Source organism: Lepidochelys olivacea (genome assembly GCF_965140295.1).
Source record: "Lepidochelys olivacea isolate rLepOli2 genome assembly, chromosome: 6".
NCBI lineage: Eukaryota > Metazoa > Chordata > Testudines > Cheloniidae > Lepidochelys > Lepidochelys olivacea.
The window spans coordinates 88,493,498-88,519,499 of record NC_140416.1 but is presented as its reverse complement, the minus strand read 5'-3'; the positions used below and the strand labels follow the sequence as shown (position 1 = coordinate 88,519,499).

The window sequence follows — 26,002 nt, the reverse complement described above, 5'->3', positions numbered from 1 at the left end:
CTACCGACACAGCGTCCGCCGCCCCGAGCGCCCGCCGGGCCTCACAGCTCTGCGCCTTCCGCCAGTTATGGCGGAATCATTTCAGCTCCGCCGCCGATGCGTGGCGGGATGTGAACGCCCACCCCGTTCCTCGCGAGGCTTCTTGGGACTCGTAGTCCAAACCTCCGCGGACGGAGGCCCCGGGAACAAGGCAGAGGGCGGCGCGGATGAGAGGGGAAGGCGGAAACTACATATCCCATGGTGCTTTGCGCGGAGCTACCCCCGCCCCGGGAGGAGGCGCTCTCCGGGCTGTCCGGCTGGCTGGAGGGGCGGTGAGCACCCTTCGTCCTAGCGGCGGCCCCTGCCCCGAGCTCCGTCCCTCTGTGCCGGTGGGCGGGGCCTGCTTGGCCCTGGCGCTCCCAGTCACGACGCAGTAGCTCGGGGCCTCGCCCTGCGGCGGCGCTGGGGGGCTCGCTGGTGCCGCTGCCCCGGCGTAGCAGGGCCGAGAGAGCCCGGCCAGACCCGGGCCTCGGCATCTGCGCAGCCGGTCCCCTCGTGCCAGGCGGGTTATTGAGCTGCCGGGCCATGGGCTGATCCGATCTGCCACAGCCTCGTTTCCCACCATTCCCTTCTCCTCTGGCCGGCCCTGTGGGTCCACCCCTCTTTGCCTGGTCAGGCGCTGCAGTCCCTTAAAGCCCTCGAGTGTGGTGACCCAAGGGCCCTCCCTTGAGGGCCTAGGCCCTGAAGTGCTGGTTCTGATCCAGCCTGGAAAGATTTGCCTGTCGCTTAGCACCTGTGTTTCCCTTTGGCTGCTTTTCCAGATGAACAGGATGAAAGTTGACGAGGAGGAGTACTGGCACAGCTCCAAGTGTAAAGCCTTCACATTTGATGATGACGATGATGAGCTCTCCCAGGTATAGTCTTCAGGTTGCATGGGTTGATAAAACCCTAGAGAAGGGGTCGGCAGCCTTTCAGAAGTGGTGTGCCGAGTCTTCATTTATTCACACTAATTTAAGGTTTTGCGTGCCAGTAATACATTTTAACGTTTTTAGAAGGTCTCTTTCTATAAGGTATTAGACATAATAATATTAGATTGGATATTAGGAAAAACTTTTTCACTAGGAGGGTGGTGAAACACTGGAATGCGTTACCTAGGGAGGTGGTGGAATCTCCTTCCTTAGAGGTTTTTAAGGTCAGGCTTGACAAAGCCCTGGCTGGGATGATTTAACTGGGAATTGGTCCTGCTTCGAGCAGGGGGTTGGACTAGATGACCTTCTGGGGTCCCTTCCAACCCTGATATTCTATGATTCTATAAGTCTATAATATATAACTAAACTATTGTTGTATGTAAAGCAAATAAGGTTTTTAAAATGTTTAAGAAGCTTCGTTTAAAATTAAATTAAAATGCAGAGCCCCCAGGACCCGGGCAGTGTGAGTGCCACTGAAAATCAGCTTGCGTGCAGCAGGTTGCCTACCCCTTCCCTAGAGACTCACCTCTTTCTTCCAAAAAATGGGAGAATGGAGAAATCCAGCTGTTTAAGGGTTCCCGTGCATACAGTTAAATCGCTTCACCCCTCACTTGAAAGAAGCTGTGCTAGACCCATGAGAAGGAACAGGGAGTCTGAAGGGCATAAATGTTGGGTCCTGCCTTCTTCCTCACTTTCTCTGTAAATCTTGGAGGATCTGTGTAATGTTTCTGGGAGGGGAAATAAGTAGAAAACACCAAAAAATACAGTATATTTTTCTTTTTAAAAATAATTGAGGGAGTTGTTGTACCTCATTTCATTTCCTAGTAGATTTCTGTCCGTTGTTGTGCGAGTAGACTCGTTGGAGATTTGGTCCCCTTCATGGCCATTTTAGCAGAGATGCCTCAAACTTGATCAGAGACACTGAATTCCCTCTCGCCCTTGAGTCCCTGAGAATAAACAGAGGGCTTCAGGCATGTGTGCTTGGCACTAAATTAATGAAAATTTCAGAATTAACCTTTTAATGAGTTCTTCTTACTGACTTAGTGTTGCTGGGCAAATAAGAGATTAAAAAACAAGGAATATTTGTCTTATCTTTTGATTGTCTGTGTGGAGATCCTTAAGGTCTCTTGACATCAGGCCTGTAGGGCAAATCTGAGACCTCATAATAAATTGAGGGTAAATTACCTTTCCAGTGATCCCCACCTGCACCTCCTGCTAGTTTGAGGTATTTATAACTAACTGCTCAGATGTTCATAGTCCTCAAGTTCCATATACTGGTGAAAAGGGGCTGATTGTTGGCCAATTGCCTTGTGCAGAAGTGTGGAACATCTTCCACTGGTCTTTCAGCTGTGTGGGGGCTGGAAAAGGCATGTGCAAAGCACTGAAGGCATGTGCAAAAAGTTTGTTTGGACGGGAGTGGGTCCAGGAAAGCCTCAGGCTACCTGAGTGGAACAGAGATGGTCTTTATGCTAGCCTTGTGTTTGTCCACAGCTAAAGGAGTCCAAGCGGGCAGTGAACAGCCTTCGAGACATCGTAGATGATGATGATGACCTTGAAAAGTTCAGCTGGAGTGGAGAGCCAGTGGGCAGTAAGTGCAGGGGTATCTGAAAGTTATGTTGCGGAGGGAAAGCGTATGAAAACATTCCTGTCTGGACTTGAGCTGTGCAGCTACTTTTCTTACTCCAAAGTCAGATCCCTTCCCCAGGAATACAGGGATCTTAGAGTCTAATCCTCCCACTTCCCATTCTTTCATGTAAACTTGTATCTGCCTCAGCCCATTAGAAGGAGAATAAGATGAGGTCACCAGTGTACTCTTTCCATTTATACAAGTGGAGGGAGTTCCACTCTCCCTCTCCCAATATCCAGCACAGGCCAGCATAGACTTTATCCATATCTGGCATCCACTAAGCTTAGGTGAAGGAACCACCGGAAGTATGTTTGACAACCTATTATGCTCTCCCACACTTGAAACCTGTTTCTCCCAGAATCTTTTATGCTAGTTTCTGCAGGACTTTGTCAGAGATGCTACAAGGTTCAGCATGATTGATGGGCTGATGTGGTGCTTGAGGTACAAGTTTCAGTTGCAAGCAGTTGAACCAATCCATTTCAGGTGGACAGTTGGAGACTGAATGGGAGCTGGGTTATGACCCTCTGACAGGTGCTGTCCACATCCTTTTGAGGATCATGACTCCTGGATTGTTATAGGGAATAGCAGAGATCCAAGTGCAGATAAAACTTGCTCGTTGGAGTCCTGAGGATAATCCTACAGTATTTTGAGGTTGTCAGATTCCTTAATGCTGGGAGTCTCCTCCTTGGATAGTTAATATCAGGCATGGCAAGCCGGTCAATTGACTGATCAAATAATGTCAGTTGACTATTATTTGACTATGGTCAAATTTCCACCAAAAATGCCCTGATGTGGGTGGCAACCTACCTTTTTGATTGCGTCATGGTCCCATTCTTTCATTTCTTAGAATTTCATTGGATTGTGTTTTTGCATTTTTCTGAGTTAAAATTACTCAGTTAAGTAACTTGTTTTTTGTAATTTGGCATAATTATCTATTTAAGGCTAAACCTGTTGAAGACCATAAAGTTTGACTGTTTTGTTACTGTTCTAATAAATTAGTGCTTTAAAACATTTGGCCATTTTTGACATTATTTGACCAATATTTGATTGGTCAATTGACCAGTTTTTTGGACCACTAAAATGCACAACCCTAGTTAATATTGATAATTTTATTATAATCTGTTCCCTGTGTTCCCCCATCCACCAGGCCACATTTGTGGCACTGCGCAGACCATTGAAGTGTAATAATAAAGTGTAATAATTTAAAAACTACCCAAACCTACAATGCTAGGTGCTGTGGCATCTTAGATAAAGGGGGCTGGCAGGGCTGGCCAGCAACATGCCTGGGAAAGAAGAGATTTGATTCTTCTGAGAACAGAAAGGGATGATGTGAGGCAGCGTTGTGTGGAAGCTAGGTCCATATACCCTAAAGGTCACCATAGTAACAGTTCAGTCCCTGTCAAGCTATGGGCAGGGGTGGGAGCTCTACAGGGTGGGTGGTGTCAGAGCAGTTTCCTGTTAAGAAGAAGCTTAGATATAGCCATGTCCTCAGGTTTGGACCAACCCAGTGAACTTAAATGTTGTGCATGGATCCCCCTACCGTGTTCTTATTACCTGAGAGATCAAAGGGTTGCAGCGCTCCCACCATGCTGCAGCAATCCTTTGCATGGAGCCAGCGCTTCTTGTCTTGCACCACAGCTGCTCTTCTTGCTTGTGTCTCCTGTTCACCTTCCCAGTCAGCCTCTTTACCCAACCACCCACTATCACAGTCTGGCTCACTCTTCTTCTGCTATGCCAGTTGTTCAAAAGCTTGTGTGTGTGGTGGGGCTAGGGTACAGCTGTGTGGAGAGAGGCTGCCTGCTGTGCCTAGAGCAACAGGGAGCAGAGCTGAGCACGTTATCGCCCCCATCTGGGGTGTGTCACAATACCTGCCTGTCGTCTGCAGGCATCAAAGTTATCTCAGTGCTGTAGTGCCTGGAAGGGAATGTCTTACATTTCTCCAGTCCAGAGAAACCAAAGGATCCAGTATCTAGTTTTGTATCTTCCATTGTAAGCTCTTTGGAGCAGAGAATGTGGCACACCTCATATAGCACCGTTTAAATGTACTGTGTCACATAAGTGATCTGTAATATTTATACAAGCTGTACCCATACAACACCACTGAAATGCAGCCATTTCTGAGGAGGAACGGGGCAGCTGTTTAAACTTCAGCACTACACAAGTTCAAGTTTAGGAAGCTATGTGCTGAGTACTGTATCCAGTTGATACAGGGAGGTAAATACAGAGGCAGAATGTGCAGAATGTTCCAAAACGAAAAGTGATGAGGACACAAGAGTTAACATGCGTCTTCCACTCTAGAATTTTTCATTAAAGACTGGTTTTATGTTTTTTTGGTGAGTTACAAGGATTGTTCTCTCTTCATAGGTATTTCCTGGTCCATCAAGGAGACAGCCTCCAGCAGCTCTAATGCTCCTGAAGGGAGAGACTCAGGCCTACAGAAGGGCTCTTCTTCCCATGTAGCCTTCCCCAAGCAAGCCTCCTCTTACTCCATCAGCAGTTTCTTCAAAGGTAAAGTCCCTACTTGGCTGGGGCAGATGGACCTTCCCACAAGAGTGCCAGAGGGGAGTCCAGTTACTTTGTGCGTATCCCAGACCAGGAAGTGCCCCATCTCTGCCCAGCCACAGGCTGCATCAGCCACTTGACAGGTGTCTGTGACCTTTCTGCTTTTTATAAAGTGGGGAGAGCAGAGGCGACGCGGGGGAGGAGGAGAAGCGGGGTCATGTTATGCATCATCTCTGGGGGATTGGCTGAGGTCTCTTTCAGTATAGAGGGGCAGGCCATGTAGACTATATCTTCCAGCATGCTATGCACTGTGGAGTAACAAAGCTGCTTGGACCAAGGTGGAGCATGGCATGCTAGGAGCTGTAGTCTCCAGCAGTCACCCATCTGTACTTTAGATGAAAGGCTATTTGGGACTGTGTTTGGCCCAGGTGGGCTGCGCTTGGTCCTTTCTGCCCCAGAGGCAGCAGGCAAATACCCTTCTCCTGGAGCTGAGATGGCTTCTACTGTTGCATGTGGGGATGGAGCTAGTTACTTCACCTTGGCATTGCCAGACATAGTCCAGCTGGCTGAGGGAGAGCCATGTGGCTCAGCGCTGTTGTCTCTCCAGCCTGGAAACAAGTCTGATTCTAAAGCTGAATTTCCTCTGAATGTCCTCTAACCATGTGTCATGTTTTTTGACTGCCCCCGTTCTTATACATTAACTGATTTAGTGCTGGTGAAAGGTGCTGAAATCTTAGCCCTGGACACTGAAGACTTCTGTGTAGTCACAGTGTAGATACAGATGCCAGTGCCTTCTCCCTCTTCTCACAACACTGTACCCCCCAGACTGGCTCAGTGATCTGTAGTGGACCCCTCCAGGGGTAAGGAGTTCAAGCTCCATAACCCTCTCAGCCCTGGCCCCTCTGGCAGCAAGAGGTCAGTTAGTGCCAGTTTTGTTGTGTGATGTGGACAGATGTCCAGTAGGAAATGGTCTGAGAGCCGACACGCCCCCCCTCTCACCCTCCCCCATTTGTTTCCAATAGGCTAGCCCTGTCTAATAGAGTTAGTCTGGGATGCCCACTTGGAGTGTAGTTCTGTGTTCCTTCGGTGAGAGGTGCTGCCTGGGGAAAGCCAGTTGAAAATCTCTCACTGTTGCCTGTTTGATTCTTTTAGGAAGAAACAAATTTGGGAGTTTTCAGTCCCTTTCAGATGGTAAGAGAGCAGTTTTTATTCCTTTCTAAGCAGGGTGGGGGAAAGGGGGATAACACTTGACACTTATGTAGGGGATTTTCACACTGAGTTCAAAGCCCTTTGGAAAGTTGGGTCACTATATCTTCCCCGTGTTACAGATGAGGAAACTGAGGCACAGACTTGCCCAAAGTCCCCCAGCAAATCAGTATAAGGGTCAGAAATAGACTAGTATCTCCTGACTCATTCCCACAGTCTAATCGCTTAATATGCTGCCTCTTTGATAGAAAATAACCTGCCTGTATAGAGCCTCCTGTGGTTTGGAAGGGGCCTCTAGCCAGACTTTCTCACATTCTGGTTCACTGCAGTTCTGTGCCCAGTCCATGGACATATGGGCTCCTCTCAGTCCATGGGGCTGGCCCAGGGTTTACTGCTCAATCTGTTCTTTTGACAAAGAACCTATGCTAGGGAGGAAGCTTAGACCTGGGGAAATATAGGAAGGTTGATGTGAATCAGGATCTCAGATGCGCTGCTACTCGGTGTGTTGCCTTCCCCTTCACAGCTCTCTCTGACACAGGCGTTAAAAGCTACGCTCCAGAGCTGCGCAGACCAAAGGCGGAATACAAGGTGGGTGACTCACATTCACTATCCCGGTGTTAGAGCAATGGACTGCAAAGGTCACATGGGGTGGAAGGGGTGAGTGACCAGTCCCCCTTTTAGCTAGCAGAGGGCAATCTAGGAACTGGGAGCGTGAAGGTGAGATGTACAGTCCCAGTTCCAGCCTGCAGGAGTCCCTTCAGCAATAACTCATGCAGAGTCTCAGACATCACATCTTTTTCCACTAAAAGTGAGCATGTTGGTGGAGACACAGGAGTTCTCCCTCTTCTTACTGAGGAGCCCTGCAGAGATGGGTAGAAGGGAACATTTGTTAATGCTTTGCCTGAAAGCCGCTTCCCCACCAACAGTGCAGCCGCAGCATTGGCAATGGCTTTATTCCTGCTGTGAGACTGGAACTAGAATCATAGAATATTAGGGTTGGAAGAGACCTCAGGGGGTCATCTAGTCCAATCCCCTGCTCAAAGCAGGACGAATCCCCAACGAAATCATCCCAGCCAAGGCTTTGTCAAGCCGGGCCTTAAAAACCTCTAAGGATGGAGATTCCACCACCTCCCTAGGTAACCCATTCCAGTGCTTCACCACCCTCCTAGTGAAATAGTGTTTCCTAATGTCCAACCTAGACCTCCCCCACTGCAACTTAAGACCATTGCTTCTTGTTCTGTCATCTGCCACCACCGAGAACAGCCTAGAGCGCCATCCTCTTCAGAACCCCCCTTCAGGTAGTTGAAGGCTGCTATCAAATCTCTCCTCACTCACTCAGCCTCACCTCGTAAGTCATGTGCCCAGCCCCCTAATAATTTTCATTGCCCTCCGCTGGACTTTCTCCAATTTGTCCACATCCCTTCTGTAGTGTGGGGACCGAAACTGGACGCAGTAGTCCAGGTGTGGCCTCACTAGTGCCGAATAGAGGGGAATAATCACTTCCCTCAATCTGCTGGCAGCGCTCCTACTAATATAGTCCAATATGCCGTTGGACTTCTTGGCAACGAGGGCACGCTGCTGACTCATATCCAGCTTCTCGTCCACTGTAATCCCCAGGTCCTTTTCTGCAGAACTGCCACTTAGCCAGTCGGTCCCCAGCCTGTAGCAGTGCATGGGATTCTTCTTTTCTAAGTGCAGGACTCTGCACATGTCCTTGTTGAACCTCATCAGATTTCTTTTGGCCCAATCCTCCAATTTGTCTAGGTCACTCTGGACCCTATCCCTACCCTCCAGCTTATCTACTTCTCCCCACGGCTTAGTGTCGTCTGCGAACTTGCTGAGGGTGCAATTAATTTCATCATCCAGATCATTGATAAAGATGTTGAACAAAACTATCCCCAGGACCGAGCCCCTGGGGCATTCTGCTTGATATCGGCTACCAACTAGACATTGAGCCATTGATCGCTACCCGTTGAGCCCGACAATCTAGCCAGCTTTCTATCCACCTTATAGTCATCCAATCCATACTTTTTTAACTTGCTGGCAAGAATACTGTGGGAGACCGTATCAAAAGCTTTGCTAAAGTCAAGATATATTACATCCACTGCTTTCCCCATATCCACAGAACCCGTTATCTCATCATAGAAGGCAATCAGGTTGGTCAGTCATGACTTGCCCTTGGTGAATCCATGTTGACTGTTCCTGATCACCTTCCTCTCCTTCAAGTGCTTCAAAATGGATTCCTTGAGGACCTGCTCCATGATTTTGCCAGGTACTGAAGTGAGGCTGACCAGGTTCTCTTTCTTCCCTTTTTAAAATATGGGCACTATATTTGCTTTTTTCCAATCGTCTGGGACCTCCCCCAGTTGCCATGAATTTTCAAAGATAATGGCCAATGGCTCTGCAATCACATCAGCCAACTACCTCAGCACCCTTGGATGCATTAGATCTGGACCCATGGACTTGTGCACATCCAGCTTTTCTAAATAGTCCTTAACCTGTTCTTTCACCACTGAGGGCTGTTCACCTCCTCCCCATACTGTGTTGTCCAGTGCAGCAGTCTAGGAGCTGACCTTGTTTGTGAAGACTGAGGCGAAAAAAGCATTGAGTACTTCACCTTTTTCCACATCATCTGTCACTATGTTGCCTCCCCCATTCAGTAAGGGTCCCACGCTTTGCCTGCCCTTCTGACCACCTTTTAACTCCCAATCAAGAGTGCTACTCTGAGCCTAAGGACACCTCACACAGGAATAACTCCCTGCCCCATGGTGGTGCTGTTCTCCTCCTGAATATGCTGCTTTTCTTTACACACACCCTTCCTTAAGGGATGCTGCTGAGATAAACAGCATCCTGGCCTGTATGGTTGTAGAAGCCCTCTACACCAACATTCCACACAAAGATGGACTACAAGCTATCAGGAACAGTATCCCCGATAATGCCACGGCAAACCTGATGGCTGACCTTTGTGACTTTGTCCTCACCCATAACTATTTTACATTTGGGGACAATATATACCTTCAAGTCAGCGGTATTGCTATGGGTACCTGCATGGCCCCATAGTATGCCAACATTTTTATGGCTGACTTAGAACAACGCTTCCTTAGCTCTCATCCCCTAACGCCCTACTCTACTTGCACTACATTGATGACATCTTCATCATCTGGACCCCTGGAAAAGAAGCCCTTGAGGAATTCCACCATGATTTCAACAATTTCCATCCCACCATCAACCTCAGCCTAGACCAATCCACACAAGTGGTCCATTTCCTGGACACTAATGTGCTAATAAGCAATGGTCACATAAACACCAACCTATACCGGAAACCTACTGACCGCTATACTTACCTCCATGCCTCCAGCTTCCATCCAGGACACACCACATGATGCATTGTCTACAGCCAAGCTCTACAATACAACCACATTTGCTCCAACCCCTCAGACAGAGACAAACACCTACAAGATTTCTGTCAAGCGTTCTTACAATTACAGTACCCACCTGCTGAAGTGAAGAAACAGATTGACAGAGCCAGAAGAGTACCCAGAAGTTACCTATTACAAGACAGGCCCAACAAAGAAAATAATAGAACGCCACTAGCTGTGACCTTCAACCCTCAACTAAAACCTCTCCAGCGCATCATCAAAGATCTACAACCTATCCTGAAAAACAATCCCTCACCCTCACAGATCTTGGGAGACAGACCAGTCTAGCTTACAGACAGCCCCCCAACCTGAAGCAAATACTCTCCAGAAACCACGCAACAGAGCCACTAACCTAGGAACCTATCCTTGCAACAAAGTCCAATGCCAACTCTGTCCATTCAAGTGACTCCATCATAGGACCTAATCACATTGGCCACGGCATCAGGGGCTCGTTCACCTGCACATCTACCAATGTTATATATGCCATCATGTGCCAGCAGTGCCCCTCTGCCATGTACATTGGCCAAACCAGACAGACTCTACGCAAAAGAATAAATGGACACAAATCTGACATCTGGAATCATAACATTCAAAAACCGGTAGGAGAACACTTCAATCTCTCTGGCCACTCAGTAACAGACCTAAAGGTGGCAATTTTGCAACAGAAAAGCTTCAAAAACAGACTCCAACGAGAAACTGCTAAGCTTGAATTAATATGCAAACTAGATACCATTAACGTGGGTTTGAATAGAGACTGGGAGTGGCTGGGTCATTACACAAATTGAATCTATTTCCCTAAGTTAAGTATCCTCATCCCTTCTTGTCAACTGTCTAAATGGGCCATCCTGATTATCACTACAAAAGTTTTTTTCTCCTGCTGATAATAGCTCATCTTAATTAATTAGCCTCTTACAGTTGGTATGGCTACTTCCACCTTTTCATGTTCTCTGTATGTGTGTGTATATATATCTTCTTACTATATGTTCCATTCTATGCATCCGATGAAGTGGGCTGTAGCCCACAAAAGCTTATGCTCAAATAAATTTGTTAGTCGCTGAGGGGCCACAAGTACTCCTGTTCTTTTTGTATGGGAAGTGTCCTTTCCTTCTCTGTCACTGCCCCCCACAGAGATCATTAAGTAGGTGGAGGAGGAATAATCTAGCATAATAAAGGGGGAAATAATAGCTATGGGATGAAATGAAGGTAGGGATAGTTTCTTCTGACTTCCAGGACCAACTTCTGGACAGTGATCTGGATCAGGCGGAGGAGCTGTCTCAGTGGAAGCTCTGATTCTTGGAACATTTACCATAGACTGTGCAAGGCCCTAGAACCATACATCAGGGCCCAGTCCTGCATTGGCATCTTAGAGGGAGGGGCGGGGTGGAACCTAAAAGGCACTTCCTTCTCTGGCCTGTATGATTTGATGAGACATCAGTGAATTTTAAAATCCCATGTACTTTTCCGCACTGCTGCCCATTGTTCACTCCCTGCCTTTTATTCAGGATGGAGCAGTGACACTAGCCTGGTCCCTTTCACCTCCTCATTTGAGTCCCTTTCCTTTGCCCGTCCCAAGGCACTAGCCCGAGGCTGTTGGCTTTGGGTTCCCTGTGCTGCCAGGGAAGGCTCACCAGAAGAAGCCTGCCTGAGAGTAGAATGGGAATGGGAAGATGTAACTGAATCCTTCCCTGCCAATTCACAGTCTCTCAAATTGTGTGTGGGGGAAACATTTGGGGTTTAAGGTTCCTGGGGTGGAAGCCCATTCTAAGATGCACCTCCCATGTGGATGCAGTGATAGTCTTTGTCCAAGGCAATAAATAGACACCCTTTTCTCCTTTCGGCCTCTGGCTCTATCCAGTCTGCTGTAGGTGGGGTTGAGCAAAAGTCATTGCCACATGAGGCTCTGTGGGAATGTGTCCTCATCCCCAAAACCACTCCAGCTGTCACCCTCCTAGGTAGTTTCAGCAGAGGAGCTAAGGACTTAATGGGCCACTGAGACTGAACCCTGCTGTGGGTTTTTGAGGGAGCTCTATGAGGTTAGGGGTCAGGCGTGTCAGGGTAGTGCGAGAGCAAGCTTTCCCACACAGTACCTGGGCTGTAGCTATCGTGTGGATAAACAAGAGACTTCTGTCTCTGCAGGTGTGATTGGCCCCTTTCAACCAGCAGTAAAAGGTTGCACGTAAATAGTAGCCTGATGGCATTCTGGGGACTGAACTTCAGAGTCTCTTGGATTGCGCTAGCACCAGTGGTACCAGCCAGTGACCAGATCAACCTGCCTCCCCCTCCCACAAAGGTTCCAGGAAAGTGACAAGATTCTGGAACCTCCTTCCCCAGGCCAGTTCAGTCACATCAGAACTCTACTACTCTCGTTAGTTGCAAAGCCTACTGGGAAACCCTTCTAGCTGCTGTGAACTGTGTGACAGGTTATTTCATCAGTCCCAGCTTTGAGTGGGAGGAGCTGCACAGCAAACACTGGGATAGCTTGGCCCCTCAGCATCTCGGGAAGTTGATGAGCTTATGTCTTCTGTTGCAGGATTACAGCAGCGACTGGAGTCCCAAGGATACAGTCAGACGAATGCAGAGGGGCAAGGTAAGGACATTCCTTTTCCATTTGCTTGCAAGAGGGGAGCCTTGGTTGTTTCGGGATTCCTGAGGTGCAGCCTGGGACCACGGGACCGCTGTGCCCCCTTAACTCTCCAGCCTGGGCTCTCTCTCTGCTTTGCTAGTGATGAGCAGAAAACCCGTCCAGGCACTATCATCACAACTGCATGTGCTACCCTACACCCAGCTAGATTGCATGAATGTTCCCAGAGCTACTCATGAATCACACAGAGAAAGGCACCAGGCCAATCCCCTCAAGCTCCCAGCCTTGTACGTCAGGACTATACCGTCTTGCACTGCTCAAGACGAGCACTGCAAGTTTATTAATTGATTCACCACTTCATCAATGGAAAGTGGATATACACCAGCCTTTGTAAACCTAAGCAGATTCACCAAATGCTTCAGGCAAACTCACTGGTAAAGATAAACAGTAAAGCAAGTTTATTGACTACAAAAGATAGATTATAAATGATAGGCAAAAGGTCAGAGTTAGTTATCAAAATAAAATAAAATACAAGCACACAATCTAAACTCTCAACCCTATTATTGGGCAACTTCTAGACTAAGGAGTTTTTCTCACCCCATTGTATCTTGCAGTTCATAGTACACAGGTTTCACCCTTGAAACCTGGGCCAGTCTCCTCTGTTGGAGTCTTCAGTCTTCTGAGTGTCCTTGTTGCTTGCAGCATAGGTGGGGAAAGGAGAAAAGGCCAAGCCGGGGGCCACTGTGTTCTGTTTTATACCCTTTGTCCATGTGCTTGGAGAACACAAGTCCAGGCATGTCTGGTGGGCATTACTGAGTCACAAGGTGAAGCAGTACTCTGGTGTGTCTCCTGCGAGTGAGTCATTGAATTGTAACTCCTCTGCTAGACAGTGACTGGTGATGTCTGTTCAGCACCCATCCGGGTGTTGGTTACCTCCCTTGTCATTGTCTCTGGAGAGCTATTATCTGGGAGCTTCTCAAACACATGGCATATTTTAGTGAAAACTATACGACACAATTCTTATAATTTCATACGCATTGATGATATTTTTACTTTATATGCAATATCACAATTATATATAAATGAGGAATATGGGGATTACAGGACACTCCCCCAAGGCATACATATTTAGGTATGGGGGTTACAGGGCGCTGCCCTGAGGTATACATATTTAGATAGAACAATGGCTTTTGGCAGATCGTAATGTTTCCCCTGATACCTCACATGGCATGCTTTATATGCAGTATCACAATTATATATAAATTAGGAATATGGGGGTCACAGGGCACACCCCCAAGATATAGAGTGTCACATTGGTGCTCTCAGGCTGCCTTGTGCTTCCATCTCTGTATTGTGGGACTGGGCAGGGGAACTGGGCAGCTCCGTTAATTGGTTGCATGGCCATAGCGGGCACAACTGTCCAATGCTCTGTGCCCACCTATGGCTTTGCCAAATAGAAGGAGCAAAAGCAGAAAGGAAGCACTGAGATACCGCTAGAGTCCGGAATAGTGACAGGTGGCAATCACTGGGCCACTGCTAGAGCCTTTGTCTCTGTTAGACCCTGGAGGCTTCTCCCATGGCATGAGGTCATCTGCAGTGCCACTGACCCTTCTGGAGCTGGCGTTATGACAAACGACCCGTGGGGTCAACTTCAGGGCTCTGGCTCTCTTCATAGTTGGTGGCAATCAGAGGTAGGGAGCAGGGAAAATGGGAGTCGTCCTTGGTGCAGTGGAGTTGGGACCTTGGCCCCAGCTGCTCAGGGCTGGCGGTGAGCAGATGAGTCCTGTGGAGGAGAAGGTGATGTGTGCAGAAGTAACCACCCGACTGCTGCTACCCCTTCGCTAAGGTTGTAACTTTCCCTTCTTAGCAGTTGGTGAAGGGCTTTGCTTCCATCTCCACTGAGGGAAAGGGTAGCTCCAAGGCTAAGGAGTGGTGGGGGAAGATCAGCTCTGGGCTAAAGAGAGCCAAGGAAGAGGCAGAGTCTTCCAGTTCCAGTCTGCTGATCAGCTTCAGAGGAACCCAGATACCAGGGCCCTTCTGCTCTGATGAGTTCTGGTGGTTTGCAGGGTGTTTTGGGGAGCAGCGCAGGCACCATGCTGCCCCCAGGCTGTATAGTTAGAGAGCCTGATCCTGCAAAACCCCTTCAGTGGGAGACTCTCTCACAGCCCTGGGCTCAGAAGGAATGAGAAATATTCTGAAGAGGAGTGATTCATGTTGCTGAATCATTCAAGATTAGAGAGAGGGTTAGATCCCTGTATCTTGGTTGGATTCCAGGCACCTGACTGATGCAGTGTTTCCTTGTCTCCAATGATGTCCCAGATTTGCTCACTGGAGAGGTTCCGTTCCCTGCAGGAGAAGCTGATGCTCCTGGATGAAGCTGTCGCAGTGCATGATGGGAATGTCATTACAGCTGTGAGTCCTCCTCTGCAGTTTAGGGTTGGGTTGGTGGTGGCGAGGATGGTTTCATAAGGGGTCCGTGTATCTACACAGCTATTTAGCCCCTGAATGCTGCTGGTGCTTTGAATTAAAATCTGTGTGTTACCAAAAAGGGCCAAGTCTGAGGTCTGGGAAACTCCATGTTCTCAGTCTTTGGTTGAAAATCACGTGCTTCTCTGGAACCTCTGGTTGGAATCCCCAGCAATCAGCTTCTTTTCCACTTCCTGTGCCCGATGGATCAGGTTCCCTGTCCCTGCCTGTGTTCAGGGCTTTGGGGTGAGATGTGGAAAGCTTAGGTCCCATCTGCTGCACACTGCACTGAATATTCCAGGGAGCTGCTCATAAGGGGAGAGGTTTGTCCCAGACTCTTAGCCTTAGAGCATTGTGCAGCAAATGAGCCATGTGCTGGGTGGTGTGATCCCTCCTACTCCAGCGCGGTGGGTGAGGTGGTCCCTGTATGTATGCTGCTAGGAAAGCTCTTTAGGGTCCTTCAGGAGGGACATGACGGAAATGCCATAGTTTAAGTATTGAAGCCTCTCTTATCTAAGCTATAGAAAAGCCAGCAGACCTTCTCCCCAAACCAGTGTGTGTCAGCTCACAAGCTCCCCCAGGCCTGTGTTTGGCCTATGCAGTACGGAAGACACTAGCATTGCTCAATACAAAACACTGATCAAGCCTTGCTTGAAGGCTGGAGCTGAGATGTCTGTGGATGAGTGGGCCTCCCCTGATGTCTCTGCCTATCCAGATGCTAGTGGGGGTTCATCTGCTCATCTGAGGGATGTCTCTTCTGCTTACAGATCCTAATATTCTTGAAGAGGACGCTAAAGAGAGGTAAATGTGGCTGGGAAGTGTCTAGGGCCAGTGGCGTTTGTGCAGGATTATGTTTCTCAGTTAAGGGGAGCGTGGCCAGATTCTCTCACCTGCTGCAAGTTAAAGGGAGAAAAGGGCTGGGATCACTCTTGTTAGGTGCTTCTTAACTGAGCCAGGTGTCTCCTTGAGAGAGATGCACCTTGGATCCAGTGAGCATAATGGGACAGGGTTGGTGCTGGCTGTGAAGACCCAGAGAGACACTGAGCACCTGGACCTCTGTTAGGAGATGGCAGAGGTTGGGGTGGGGATGAATGAGAATGAACCTGTGTGGGATATGACCATGCACCACAGAGTGCTCGGCCATTAAACAGGTGGAATTGGGTTCCTTTCCTAACTCCTGGTCACTAGAGGTTGGACTAAGTTCTGGAGAGGGGGGTTTGCAGAATCCTTTAGTTTTCTTCCAGAAGTTAGCAGCACCATCCATACTGAAACAGCCCACGCTGGCCAGCTCACACCTTCTCATGGCTCCTCAGTGCTGACATGCTGTTTGTTAATCCCCACTTAGAAATCCTATTCCAAGAGCTGGAGGTGCGACAGGTGGCCCTGCGCCATCTAATCCATTTCCTGAAAGAGACAGGGGAGCAGAAGCTGCTCCTGGACCTGCTCAGGTGAGGCTCCCCAACCAGCATCAAGGCTGGGCTTAGCACACTGCCTGTGGTTGGACCCAGAGTGGAGGGTGCTGAGCAGGGCTAATGCTTTGTTTCCCTTTGCAGGTTCCTGGACAGGACCGAGGAGGTTGCCGTGAGTATTCCCAGCCGTGGCAGGAACTTCTCCTGTATAGCTTTTACAAGGTGGGGGAGACCCCTCAGAGACCCCTCGCACATCCCACCCTCCAACAAAGGATGCTGTTGTGACAAGAGCCTGGGGACTGGGAGTGGCTAGCCTTTAGGCATGGTGTAATCAGTGGGCAGGGCTTCAGTTCATGTTTTGTTGGAAGGTGACAAGATCTCCTGAGCCCATTCCCTTTTGAACAACTCCTGTTTTCTTTCTGCCCCCTCCAGCTTTCTCGGTACCGGGAGCACTTGAGCATCCAGGAAGCAGAGAAACGAAGAGAATTTCTTAAAGGCTGCATCAGGTGAGCAGGGAAGGTGGGGGACTGGTGGGGTGTGAGTGCCTCCTGGAGGGTGGAATAAGCCTGCTGGAACCAGTAGAAGAATGGTAGTCTACTTTTTGTCAAGGTCCAGATTTCTTGGTCAAGGTATAGTCAAGGTCCAGACTCCAGAGAAAATAAATAATAAAAAAAAGTAAATAAATTTTTTTGGGTCATTCAAAAGCATCTGGTGGTCCGGTTTTGGCCCTTGGTCCTCCTATTGATTACCCCTGCAGTAGAGTTTTGTGATGCATAGGATTAAAGAGACAGTGGTCTCTCTTTCATCACTGAGCGGGGGTTTGAGGAACAACACAGTGATTATGAACAGCCGGTGGTGATCAGTACCCCAAAATACCTTCTGCTGACCAGAGGGCAGAGACACCTTGGGGAGTTTCTGATCACGTACCCCATGGGTGGGGATGAGACCTGGGGTGCCAAGGTGAAATCTTAGTCTCTGGTGGGTATCACTAGCACTGTTCTGAGCTTCCTTCTCTCACCTACCGCTCCTTGAAGTCCAGAAGATTTCCCCCTCTGATTGGGCTCTCTTTGTAGATGGCCTCCATCAGAGAGAGCAGGCAGTGATCTGGGAAGCTGAGAGCTTGAGAACTCACTGCCGCTCCCAGAGCATTTGGGTGGGTGAGGCCAAAGAGGGATGCCATTCTGAGTCCTCATGAATATAGGGAGCAAGAACATGGGGAGTTCATCCCCCAGGAATACACAGGTAAGGTAAAATAGGGAAGAGAGAGCCCCTCCAGGCCTTGTGTGCTGGGAAGAGATGCTGATAGTGGCTGTCCTCATCTCTTTGCTGCCTGCCAGGTTACCATTTTCATCTGAAGATGCCGTTCATGTTCAAGACCATTATACGCTCCTGGAGAGACAGATCATCATTGAGGTAAGGGCCTCACTCCTTTGGCCATAGAGGGAGTGTGTCTCAGGGCTCTCCATCTGCCCCTGGCGCAGACCGGCCTGTTCTAATGCCAAGGTTCCCTATCTGGGAGGAATAAGAAGTTTCTAGATGCTGTAGCTGACTAGCTTGTGACCTCTTGGATCTAATGTGACTCCATATCCAAGCTTTGCTGATAGGCAACTGCACCATGCTGTCCCACTGAGAGTCGGATATCATCATGTGCTGATGGTTACATGCAGGGCATTTGCTTCAGAGCTGTGCAGCACATTAAGATAGTGTCACACTGTCCGGTGGCTCACAACCGTGAAACCCAGCCTCAGGGCAGACACTGGTTTTATGTTCTGTAACAAGATTTCACTCACCCAGTAACAAATGTGAACTCCTGCAGCACTGTAACAGTCTTACATGGAGTTACAGACAGTCTCCTTGGACACTCCAGTCTATCTTGCCACCCAGGCAAGCTGCATGAAATGATAAATGGTCCCTTACATCAAAGATCACAAAAGATTCAGATTGCTCCCAGTCCCAAGAGACTAGTCACTGACGTCAGATCTCACACAAAAGGCAACGCTTGTAGCCAATCTGACAATAAACTAACTAAGGATTTATTAACTAAAAAAAAGAAATGAAAGTTATTTACAGGTTAAAGCAGGCAACATATATACACAAATGAGTTGGTCTGTGGTTCCAAAAGGTGACAGAGATATAGTAATCTGTCAGCACTGAATGTCTTCTACAATTAACCCAGGTTGACCCTGGGGATCTCTGCTTTTGTTTCCTAGCTCCAGCCCTGTGAGAGTCCAAACAGCAGAGAGTCTGAAGAATTTTCATGTCAGCTGTCTTTTATTTCCTTCTTCCAAAATTCAAGTTGATGGGTTGGGCTTTCTTGCATGTAGCACCCTATGGGTGTAAGAGGACCATCAACCCAGTCTTTGTATAGTGATGTTTCACAGTGGCACACTTAGTTTTGATAGCCCTTCTTGATGGGTGGGGGAAACAGTTCTGCTGCCTGGGTTCACAAGTTCAGAGCAGACATTTTTACAGTTATAAAGCAAAACTTACATACTACCTTATAGGACGGAGTTCAGAAGTTATGAATAAGATTAATGCGTGCAGCAACTTACAAGCATTTTATAGAGTCTAAATACTAAGCGCATCCTTACAAATCGAACACCTATATTGAGCAATGCTAACATACAGGTGAGCTGGTCTGGTTTCCACCTATGAATTTGTCAGCACTCAGCTGACACCTACAGCCTTGGCAAGAGCTGGCACCTGGTCTATCAATGTCACAGATGGTCCTGTTGAAATCAGGGCTGTCCCATGGAAACTGGACCAGACAACCCTCATCCTCTGTGAACTGGATGAGCAAAGTGTGGCTGGCCTGGTTTCCATGCAGTCTCTCTCATCCTACTTCTCTAGGCAAACGACCGACATCTGGAGGCCTCTGGGCAGTCTGAGATATTTCGGAAATACCCACGAAAGGCCTCGATCCTCAACATGCCACTGGTGACAACGCTATTCTACTCCTGCTTCTACCACTACACAGAGGCCGAGGTGGGGGCAATAGCGGGGTAGGCAGGGGTCTGGAATTCTGTGCCGAGATCCTTGGTATGGGTCACTAAATAATGATAGTGCCCAGCTCTTCCTCGCACTTCCCATCCGTAGATCAAGGGAGTTTAGAGTCACTACCCCTGTTTTACAGATGGAAAAATGAGGTATGGAGAGGTGCAGTGACTCTCACAATGTCCACCAGCAGACCAGTGGGCAGCCAGAACTAGAACTCATATCTCCTGAGTCCCAGTCCAGTGCCACTCAGCCAACCGCTCAGCTAATAAAGTTGGCACACTGGTAAAGAAAGGACGAAACTATTCCCTTCCATCTACAAAGATCCTCCCCCCCCCCCCCACCCCTCACACAATCTCCAGAGAGAGTTCCTCATTCCTTCTAGAATGGTCCCCACATTTTGTGGAGTTCTGGCACTTCAGGGGGCCATAAGAAGTGTGGGGACGGCATTGGAGAGGGGCATTTTGCCTGGTACGGCAGCCATCACAGAAGAGTTGGCACCTCAGGGAAAGCAGCTACCTTGCACTGTTTCAGAGGCAGCTGCTGGATCCAGTGTCCAAGGGGTTAACGTGGTTATTAACCTTTTCAGGCCCAAATGTGGGACAATGGTCTTTGAAGTGTGTGTGAGCGCCCTAGACTAAAGGCATGGGAGACCCAGCCCCAGATAGCAGAGGAGGAGATGGGAGAGTTGCTTCCTTTGGAACCTCCATTTCCCCATCTAGCATTAGCAGCCTTGGTAATGTACGGAGCCCTGGCAAGCAGGAGTTCTGGGTCTGTCAGGGTGGTCTACATTGCAGCTGGGAGTGAGTCTCCCAACCTGAGTAGACAGACGTACTCTAGCTGGGCTCAAACTAGTCCACTGAAAATAGCGGTATGGATGTTCTGGCTTGGGTGGAAGTTCGGGCTCCAAAGCCTTGACCCCCTAGGCTTCAAAGCCTGAGCTGGAACATCCATGTTGCTGTTTTTAGTGCACTAGCTTGAGTCTTGCTAGCGTGAGTCTGCCTACCTGGGCTGGGAGACTCACTCCCCTCTGCAGTGTAAACATACCGTAAGGGGCGGGGGAAGCCAAGATCTGAAAAGGCTGAGCATTATTCTCTCTCTCCAGGGGACATTCAGCAGTCCAACCAACCTGAAGAAAACCTTTAAGGTAGGGAGTGAAATCAGATGGGTGTCTCATTCTTGGTGGGAGGTGGGTTTCTGTGACAGCATCAATGAACAGGCAGGCAACTGAGCTGGGGTGCCTGGGAGGAAGGAAATTGAGAGGCTGAGTCCTGTCAGAAGTAGGGGTTGCTGGCTCGGCAGAGAAAGGGTTTCTCCCCAGACAGAAGAGGAGTGGGATTAGATCTGGCTGTTAGATAAGGGGCAAGCTCTGTGGAGACCTTTGCTTTGGGCTGGGCTGGAAGCTGGACCCTCCTGGGGGACAAGGGAGGAAGCTTGGCTGCAAGAGCCTGCGGGAAGTTCTGTGGGGAACTTGGGGTGTGAGGAGCCGCTGGAATCCCAGGTTACAGGAACCCTTGCCCCTGGATTTGAACCCCAAGCTCTGTGAGGCTGTTCCCTTAACTGGGGTGAGGGACTGGCTTTGGTGCTCGGCCTACGGGTGGTCCTATCTTGTTTCTTATGGCTTGGAAGGGGAAAACGGGCGCTTCTCACTGCCAGTCCATTGCCAGCCTCAGCCTGCAGCACCAGCCCTATTGGGAGCCCCCTCCGTACCTTCCAGCAGCATGGCACTCTCCCTGGAGTAAGTGTGGAATGGGGTGGGCCATGCTGGGGGCCTGAGCCGTGTTAACCCTGCCTCAGTAGGAGTTGCAGTTCCTTTGTGTGACTCTACATGTACTACTGTGCTGCCGGGCTCAGGCTTGGATCGCACTATCCCTCCCCTCCCAGCAGCTGGCTTGGTTCCTGCTGAGTGGTTGGTGCTGCCTGCTCCCTCACCCCAGTCTGAGCTCTCATCCTCAGCATTCAGTGTCTCTGCCTTGCAGATCCCAGACAAACAGTATGTGCTGACAGCCCTGGCTGCCCGCGCCAAGCTGCGAGCCTGGCATGATGTGGATGCCCTGCTCACCACCAAGGTGAGTGGCAAAATCTTTCTGGGGGGTGGGTCCAAACACTTGCTGTTTCCTGGCTATGTCCATCTGGTTAGAGGGCAGTGAGCTGTCTGGCCTGAGCTGTCTCCTATCTGGCCTGAGCTGCTTTGGGCTGAAGTATCCCAGCACTGTGACTTGTCTGGCCCGCTCTGGGGTTTATTTGGAGAAGCATTACTTGTTAGCTCTGGGCCTGGCCCATCCATGCTGTGGGGTTCAGATTGAGTTGCTCAGAGAGCAGGTTCCCCTGTCTGAAGAGATGGACTTAGTACAGCTCCTACCAGCTCAGCCAGAGAAGGAGGCTGCCTTGAGGCTCAGCTGCAGGGGATTCACATGCGTTGTGAACTCAGCCTCCAGACATGGGACGCTGCTGATTGTGGAACTAGGGTCTGGCAGGAAAGAGCAGCATCCTCAGCCAGAGGCAGATTACCACTGCCCTCTGGAGGCTATGGAGAGGGTAGGGAGGAGGAGGAGCAATCCCCGTGGCTCTTCTGCCCCGCACCGAAATCTACTAACAGCCCTGTCCCTCAATTCTCCACCCTCTGGGAATCTTGCATGGGACGTCCCTTTCAAAAAGATTAGTGCTGAGTTTGGGCTGTGGTTTCAGAACTGGCTGGGTTACACCAAGAAGAGAGCTCCCATTGGCTTCCATCGAGTGGTGGAGATCTTGCAGCGGAACAGTGCCCCCGTGCAGGTGAGCAAAGGAACTGCCCTGTCAGAACACACCATCCAGTCTGCTATTCTGCCACACTGGATCAGACCTTTGGGCAATTCGGTCTACAGTCCTGTTGCACTGACTCAGACCACTAGGTCACCTAGCTTGCTAACATGCTGCCAGCAGTGGCCATTACCTATACCTTACAGTGTGGCGGAGGGCGGGGGGCTGTTTATTTCTTCCTGATCCAACAAGTGAATTTGCTTACAGCCCAGAGAGGGGCATTGACCCCATGTGGTTGTTGCCTGGCTTCCATAGATGTGGATGGTGAAGGACTTCCCCATGTGAAGTTCCTCTTTGTTTGGGCCAGCTGAGTCCCTTAGTTACGTACATGTGCCTGGAAGGAACATCATAGGGGTGAGAACCCAAGGGAGGTAGATGCAGCTGTTTGCCAGAAGCTGGGATTGGGTGACAGGGCATGGATCGCTTGATGATAAACTGTCTGTTCATTCCCTTTGGGGCACCTGCCATTGGCCACTGTCAGAGGACAGGATACTGGGCTTGATGGACCTTTGGTCTGACCCAGTATGGCCTTTCTTATGTTCTAAGTCATAGTGCTATAAGAGCGTGGGGAGGCTGGGATTGGCTCTGTCAAAGCAGTACATGCAGACTGGCTTTGTGTGGAAGTTGTTGGTGCCAGGCCACACTTACTTCACAGGGAAGGTAGTTACCTCAGCTAAGGGAGATGGACAGCAGCAGACTCTGAGGTGTCTGAGGGATCAGATCGTGGATGGCAAAGCCCCTCTAAATGATCCAGGCCATCAAATGGCTTCTTTCCTACATTAGGTTTCTAGATGCTTCATTTGGGCAAGTGTTCAACTGATTCCCTTGAGTTGGGGTAGTGTAGGAATTGCCCCATGGGTTGGCAGGGCCCTTGCGGAGGGGCTAGGTTCATTACCTCTGGAGCCTCCTAAGCAGGCTCATCTGTGAGGCTGTCCCATCCATGCACTATCTTCTGCTTGCAGAGGGGGCCAGACTGTGTGGTGACCTTCTGTAAGAGGCTAGTTGACTGGGGCAGGGGTGTTTTGGGGGAGAAGGGGTGGCTAGGGGGAAGTGAGCTCTGCTGATGCCTCCTGCCTTCCCATCCAGGTGCTGCAGGAGTACGTGCGCCTCGTGGAAGACGTTGAGACAAGGTTGAACCTTGCCATGAAATATAAGTGCCATGATGTTGTTATTGATGTGAGTCCCTGCTGTACAAAGCGGGAGGTCTACATCCCCCCCTACACACAGACACACCTAGCTGGGGGCAGGCTCTCCCACATCTCCCTTGCCTTGTTGTCATGTGCCCATCTCATTTACCTCTGGATTTACTTTCCCTGTGTTCCCTGGCCTCTCCCAGAACCAGCTAAAGCCAAGTGAGCCCCGCTCACACTCACTCTACCCCCACCTCCAGGAGCTTTGCTGGGGCCTCACAATCCCAGCCTGCAGCACCCCCTGCTATTCCCACCTGAGCTCCTCTGGTGTAGAGATGCAATTGTGCTGAATGGCACAATTCAGAGACAGTTGTCAGCTTGGGAATGGCTTGAGGCTTGGAATTTGCTCTACAGCAGGACGTGAGCTTCCGTCATCAGGAGTGAAAAGTCGGTGAACCAACTCCTTGAGCCTCTCCTTCCTGGAGGAGGCCTTTCCCAAAGGTTTGAGGTGAGGGCCCAACCTTCCATTGGGGCATCCCATAAGATCTGTGATTTTTCACCAGGACTGGCTGCCTGTGATGGATCCTGCTGCATAGCGATGAGTCTTTGCGGAAATCAGCATGTGGCCAAGGTTTTGGGGAGATTGGAGGGTTATTCCTCAACTGAACAGCGGGGTGCTGCCCAATAAAGAAGGTTGCTTCCCTTAACTCTGGTTTTGCTGTTTAACTAGACATACAGAGACCTGAAGGATCGGCACCAGCTGATGGCATACAGGTGTAAGGTGGAGCGGGGCTCTGCGGAAGAGGACAAGATAGACAGTATCCTCAGCAACTTGGTAAAGAATGACTCCTCACCCACATACACCCAGAGCTAGCCCTATGGTACTCTCTCCTGTAGACACTAATCAGAGACAGGAGTGGGGTTTTTGGTGTGTGGCATTGGGGTTGCTGCCCTGTGTCCCCACATCCTCATCTCTCTCCCTGCTGGGAAGATGCTAGTCCAGGTGGAGGTTCCAGTTAAACACAGGAAAGGGGGATCTGTGCAGAGTCTCTGGAGGAGAAGAGCTGGTGCTGGGAAAGGGAGAAATAGCAACTGCTCAGTGCTGAGTCCCCACACCAAAGAGTTGATTTCTGTTTTTGCGATAGCGAAAAGAGGCTCAAGGCATTGTGCTAGGACTAGTGTCATGGGTGTGAAAGACAGTCCCTGCCCCAGAGAGCTCACAGTCTTAGCATGTGACGACCAATAACAAGTGGTGCTTTAATGTGGGGCTGGGCTCCTTTTTGATGGTCTATACTGGACACAACCTGTTAGGTGACTGTTTTGGGGCCTCCTGAGATCAAAGGGTTTTTTACCTCTGGGGTTGGTGTTCTGTTTTACTTCTCCTATTAGGCCCAATTGTATTAAAAGCTTATAGTGAGTCATAGTCTGACAGGGGACTGCAAGTCAGGAATGTCTGACTCAGAATCCTGGCTTGCTGCATGGCCTTGTCCCTTTCCTTCATGCCTTAGCTTCTCCATCTATACCATGCAAGTAATCCTGACCCACCTCCTAGGGGATTGTGCGGATCCATATATTGTGGTGATGATCTTTAGCACTTGCCTTTATTGCTGCTTGTCTGCTCCCTATATTTGACTCAGCTTGGGGCAGTGACACTAGCGGGTCAGTTTGCACTTCCTGACTTTAGTTGTTTTTTGTTGCTGATCCCAGGTGCTAGCCCAGAGCTGCTGGATTTGGATTCCCCATGCTGCAGGGGAACATCCAACTGTTTTCATTGACTTAAACCTCAAAGCTTTCCAGGCACATCAGTTTATAAACCCGCCCACCATGTCATTTGCTGCAACGTCACTCGAGCGTGGGCTGAATTCCCTGAGAGTGTTCTCCCGTCCAGTGGGGCAGATACCCCCTGGGCATATTCCTGAGGGATCTGAGCTGCGATCAGCACTAATACTAGCCATGTCCTGTTGTTCTTCTCTTTCAGCAAATCCGATGGAAGAATTGAGGTGTCTACCCACCTCAGAAGCAGCCCAATTTGCCATTGCCATGCCATTGAGAGAGGAAACTATGGAGCCAGCCTCAGTGCCAATAGAGCAAGTTCTGTTTCCCGTCTTGGTGTGGTTTGTCTGATACTGCCAGTCAGTGCCAGTGGCTCCTGGGACAGAGAGGCATCCAGGCTGATATAAGGCAAACCCCACTATCTGGCTAGTGGGACAAGACCCTGATGAACTGGAGTCAATGCTCCGTAACTGGCTAGGCCATGAGGTGGGCATGGCTTCAGTGTTCAGAGGGAAGTAAAGCCAGGCAAAGCAGCGGCTACTTCAGATTTGTGCAGGATCAGGGCTCATTCAGGTGAGAGGAACAAGACAATTACCCACAAAAGATCTCTCCTAAGGTTAGAAGTGACCCGCTCCCTTGCCATACCAGCTGCTAAGGCTGGGGCAATGATGGCCGTGTCAGAAGAGAAGATGCAGGAACCGCAGACTGGACTGCGTTCTCCCTGCCTCTACGAGCGTGATGGGTAGGGAAAATTTCTTGCCTCTTAAAACTCCAACCTTCCTATTTGTCTCTGATTCAGAAAAGAAGCTTTCAGCTAAACTTCTGCAGATTGCGTATCCCCACATCCCCACAAAGCCCTGCATCTCAAGACCTGCCCCTTCACCCAAAAGGAAGCTGGGAGTTCTGCCAGGAGCTCATCCACTCCCTCATTGGGTTGGTTAGAGAATGAGGTGAAATTCCCTCCTAGCAAGTGCTGAAGATGCTGGCCCCACAGAGCCCCTTGGAACAATCTCTTCTCCCTGGCCTTTACATTGGGAAAGTTTTTGTTACATCCCTTAAAAATGTGACACTCCCCTGGGGTTCCCTGCCAGTTTTGTGGTCTCAGACCTCACTTTCTGTTCCGTAAATAAAGTTGCGTGTCTGCCTCTC

At 49.6% G+C, this 26,002-nt stretch overlaps 1 protein-coding gene across 2 annotated transcripts; it reads left to right on the top strand.

Annotated features, from left to right (window-relative positions):
* The first annotated feature begins 92 nt into the window (after positions 1 to 92).
* Positions 93 to 26,002, top strand: VIPAS39 (VPS33B interacting protein, apical-basolateral polarity regulator, spe-39 homolog). Of its 2 annotated transcripts, none has more exons than XM_084632772.1 (20): positions 93 to 311; positions 801 to 893; positions 2,439 to 2,535; positions 4,939 to 5,082; positions 6,229 to 6,267; positions 6,821 to 6,870; positions 12,232 to 12,288; positions 14,602 to 14,694; positions 15,516 to 15,549; positions 16,094 to 16,196; positions 16,302 to 16,329; positions 16,590 to 16,663; positions 17,495 to 17,570; positions 19,008 to 19,142; positions 20,257 to 20,298; positions 21,131 to 21,220; positions 21,840 to 21,926; positions 23,037 to 23,126; positions 23,811 to 23,915; positions 25,059 to 26,002. In XM_084632772.1, the coding sequence occupies exons 1-20, from the start codon at positions 207 to 209 to the stop codon at positions 25,077 to 25,079; spliced, it is 1,563 nt and encodes a 520-aa protein (XP_084488898.1). In that variant the 5' UTR covers positions 93 to 206; the 3' UTR covers positions 25,080 to 26,002. The 2 variants fall into 2 exon arrangements, with proteins under 2 accessions (XP_084488898.1, XP_084488897.1); XM_084632771.1 differs by having other exon boundaries at positions 6,806 to 6,870.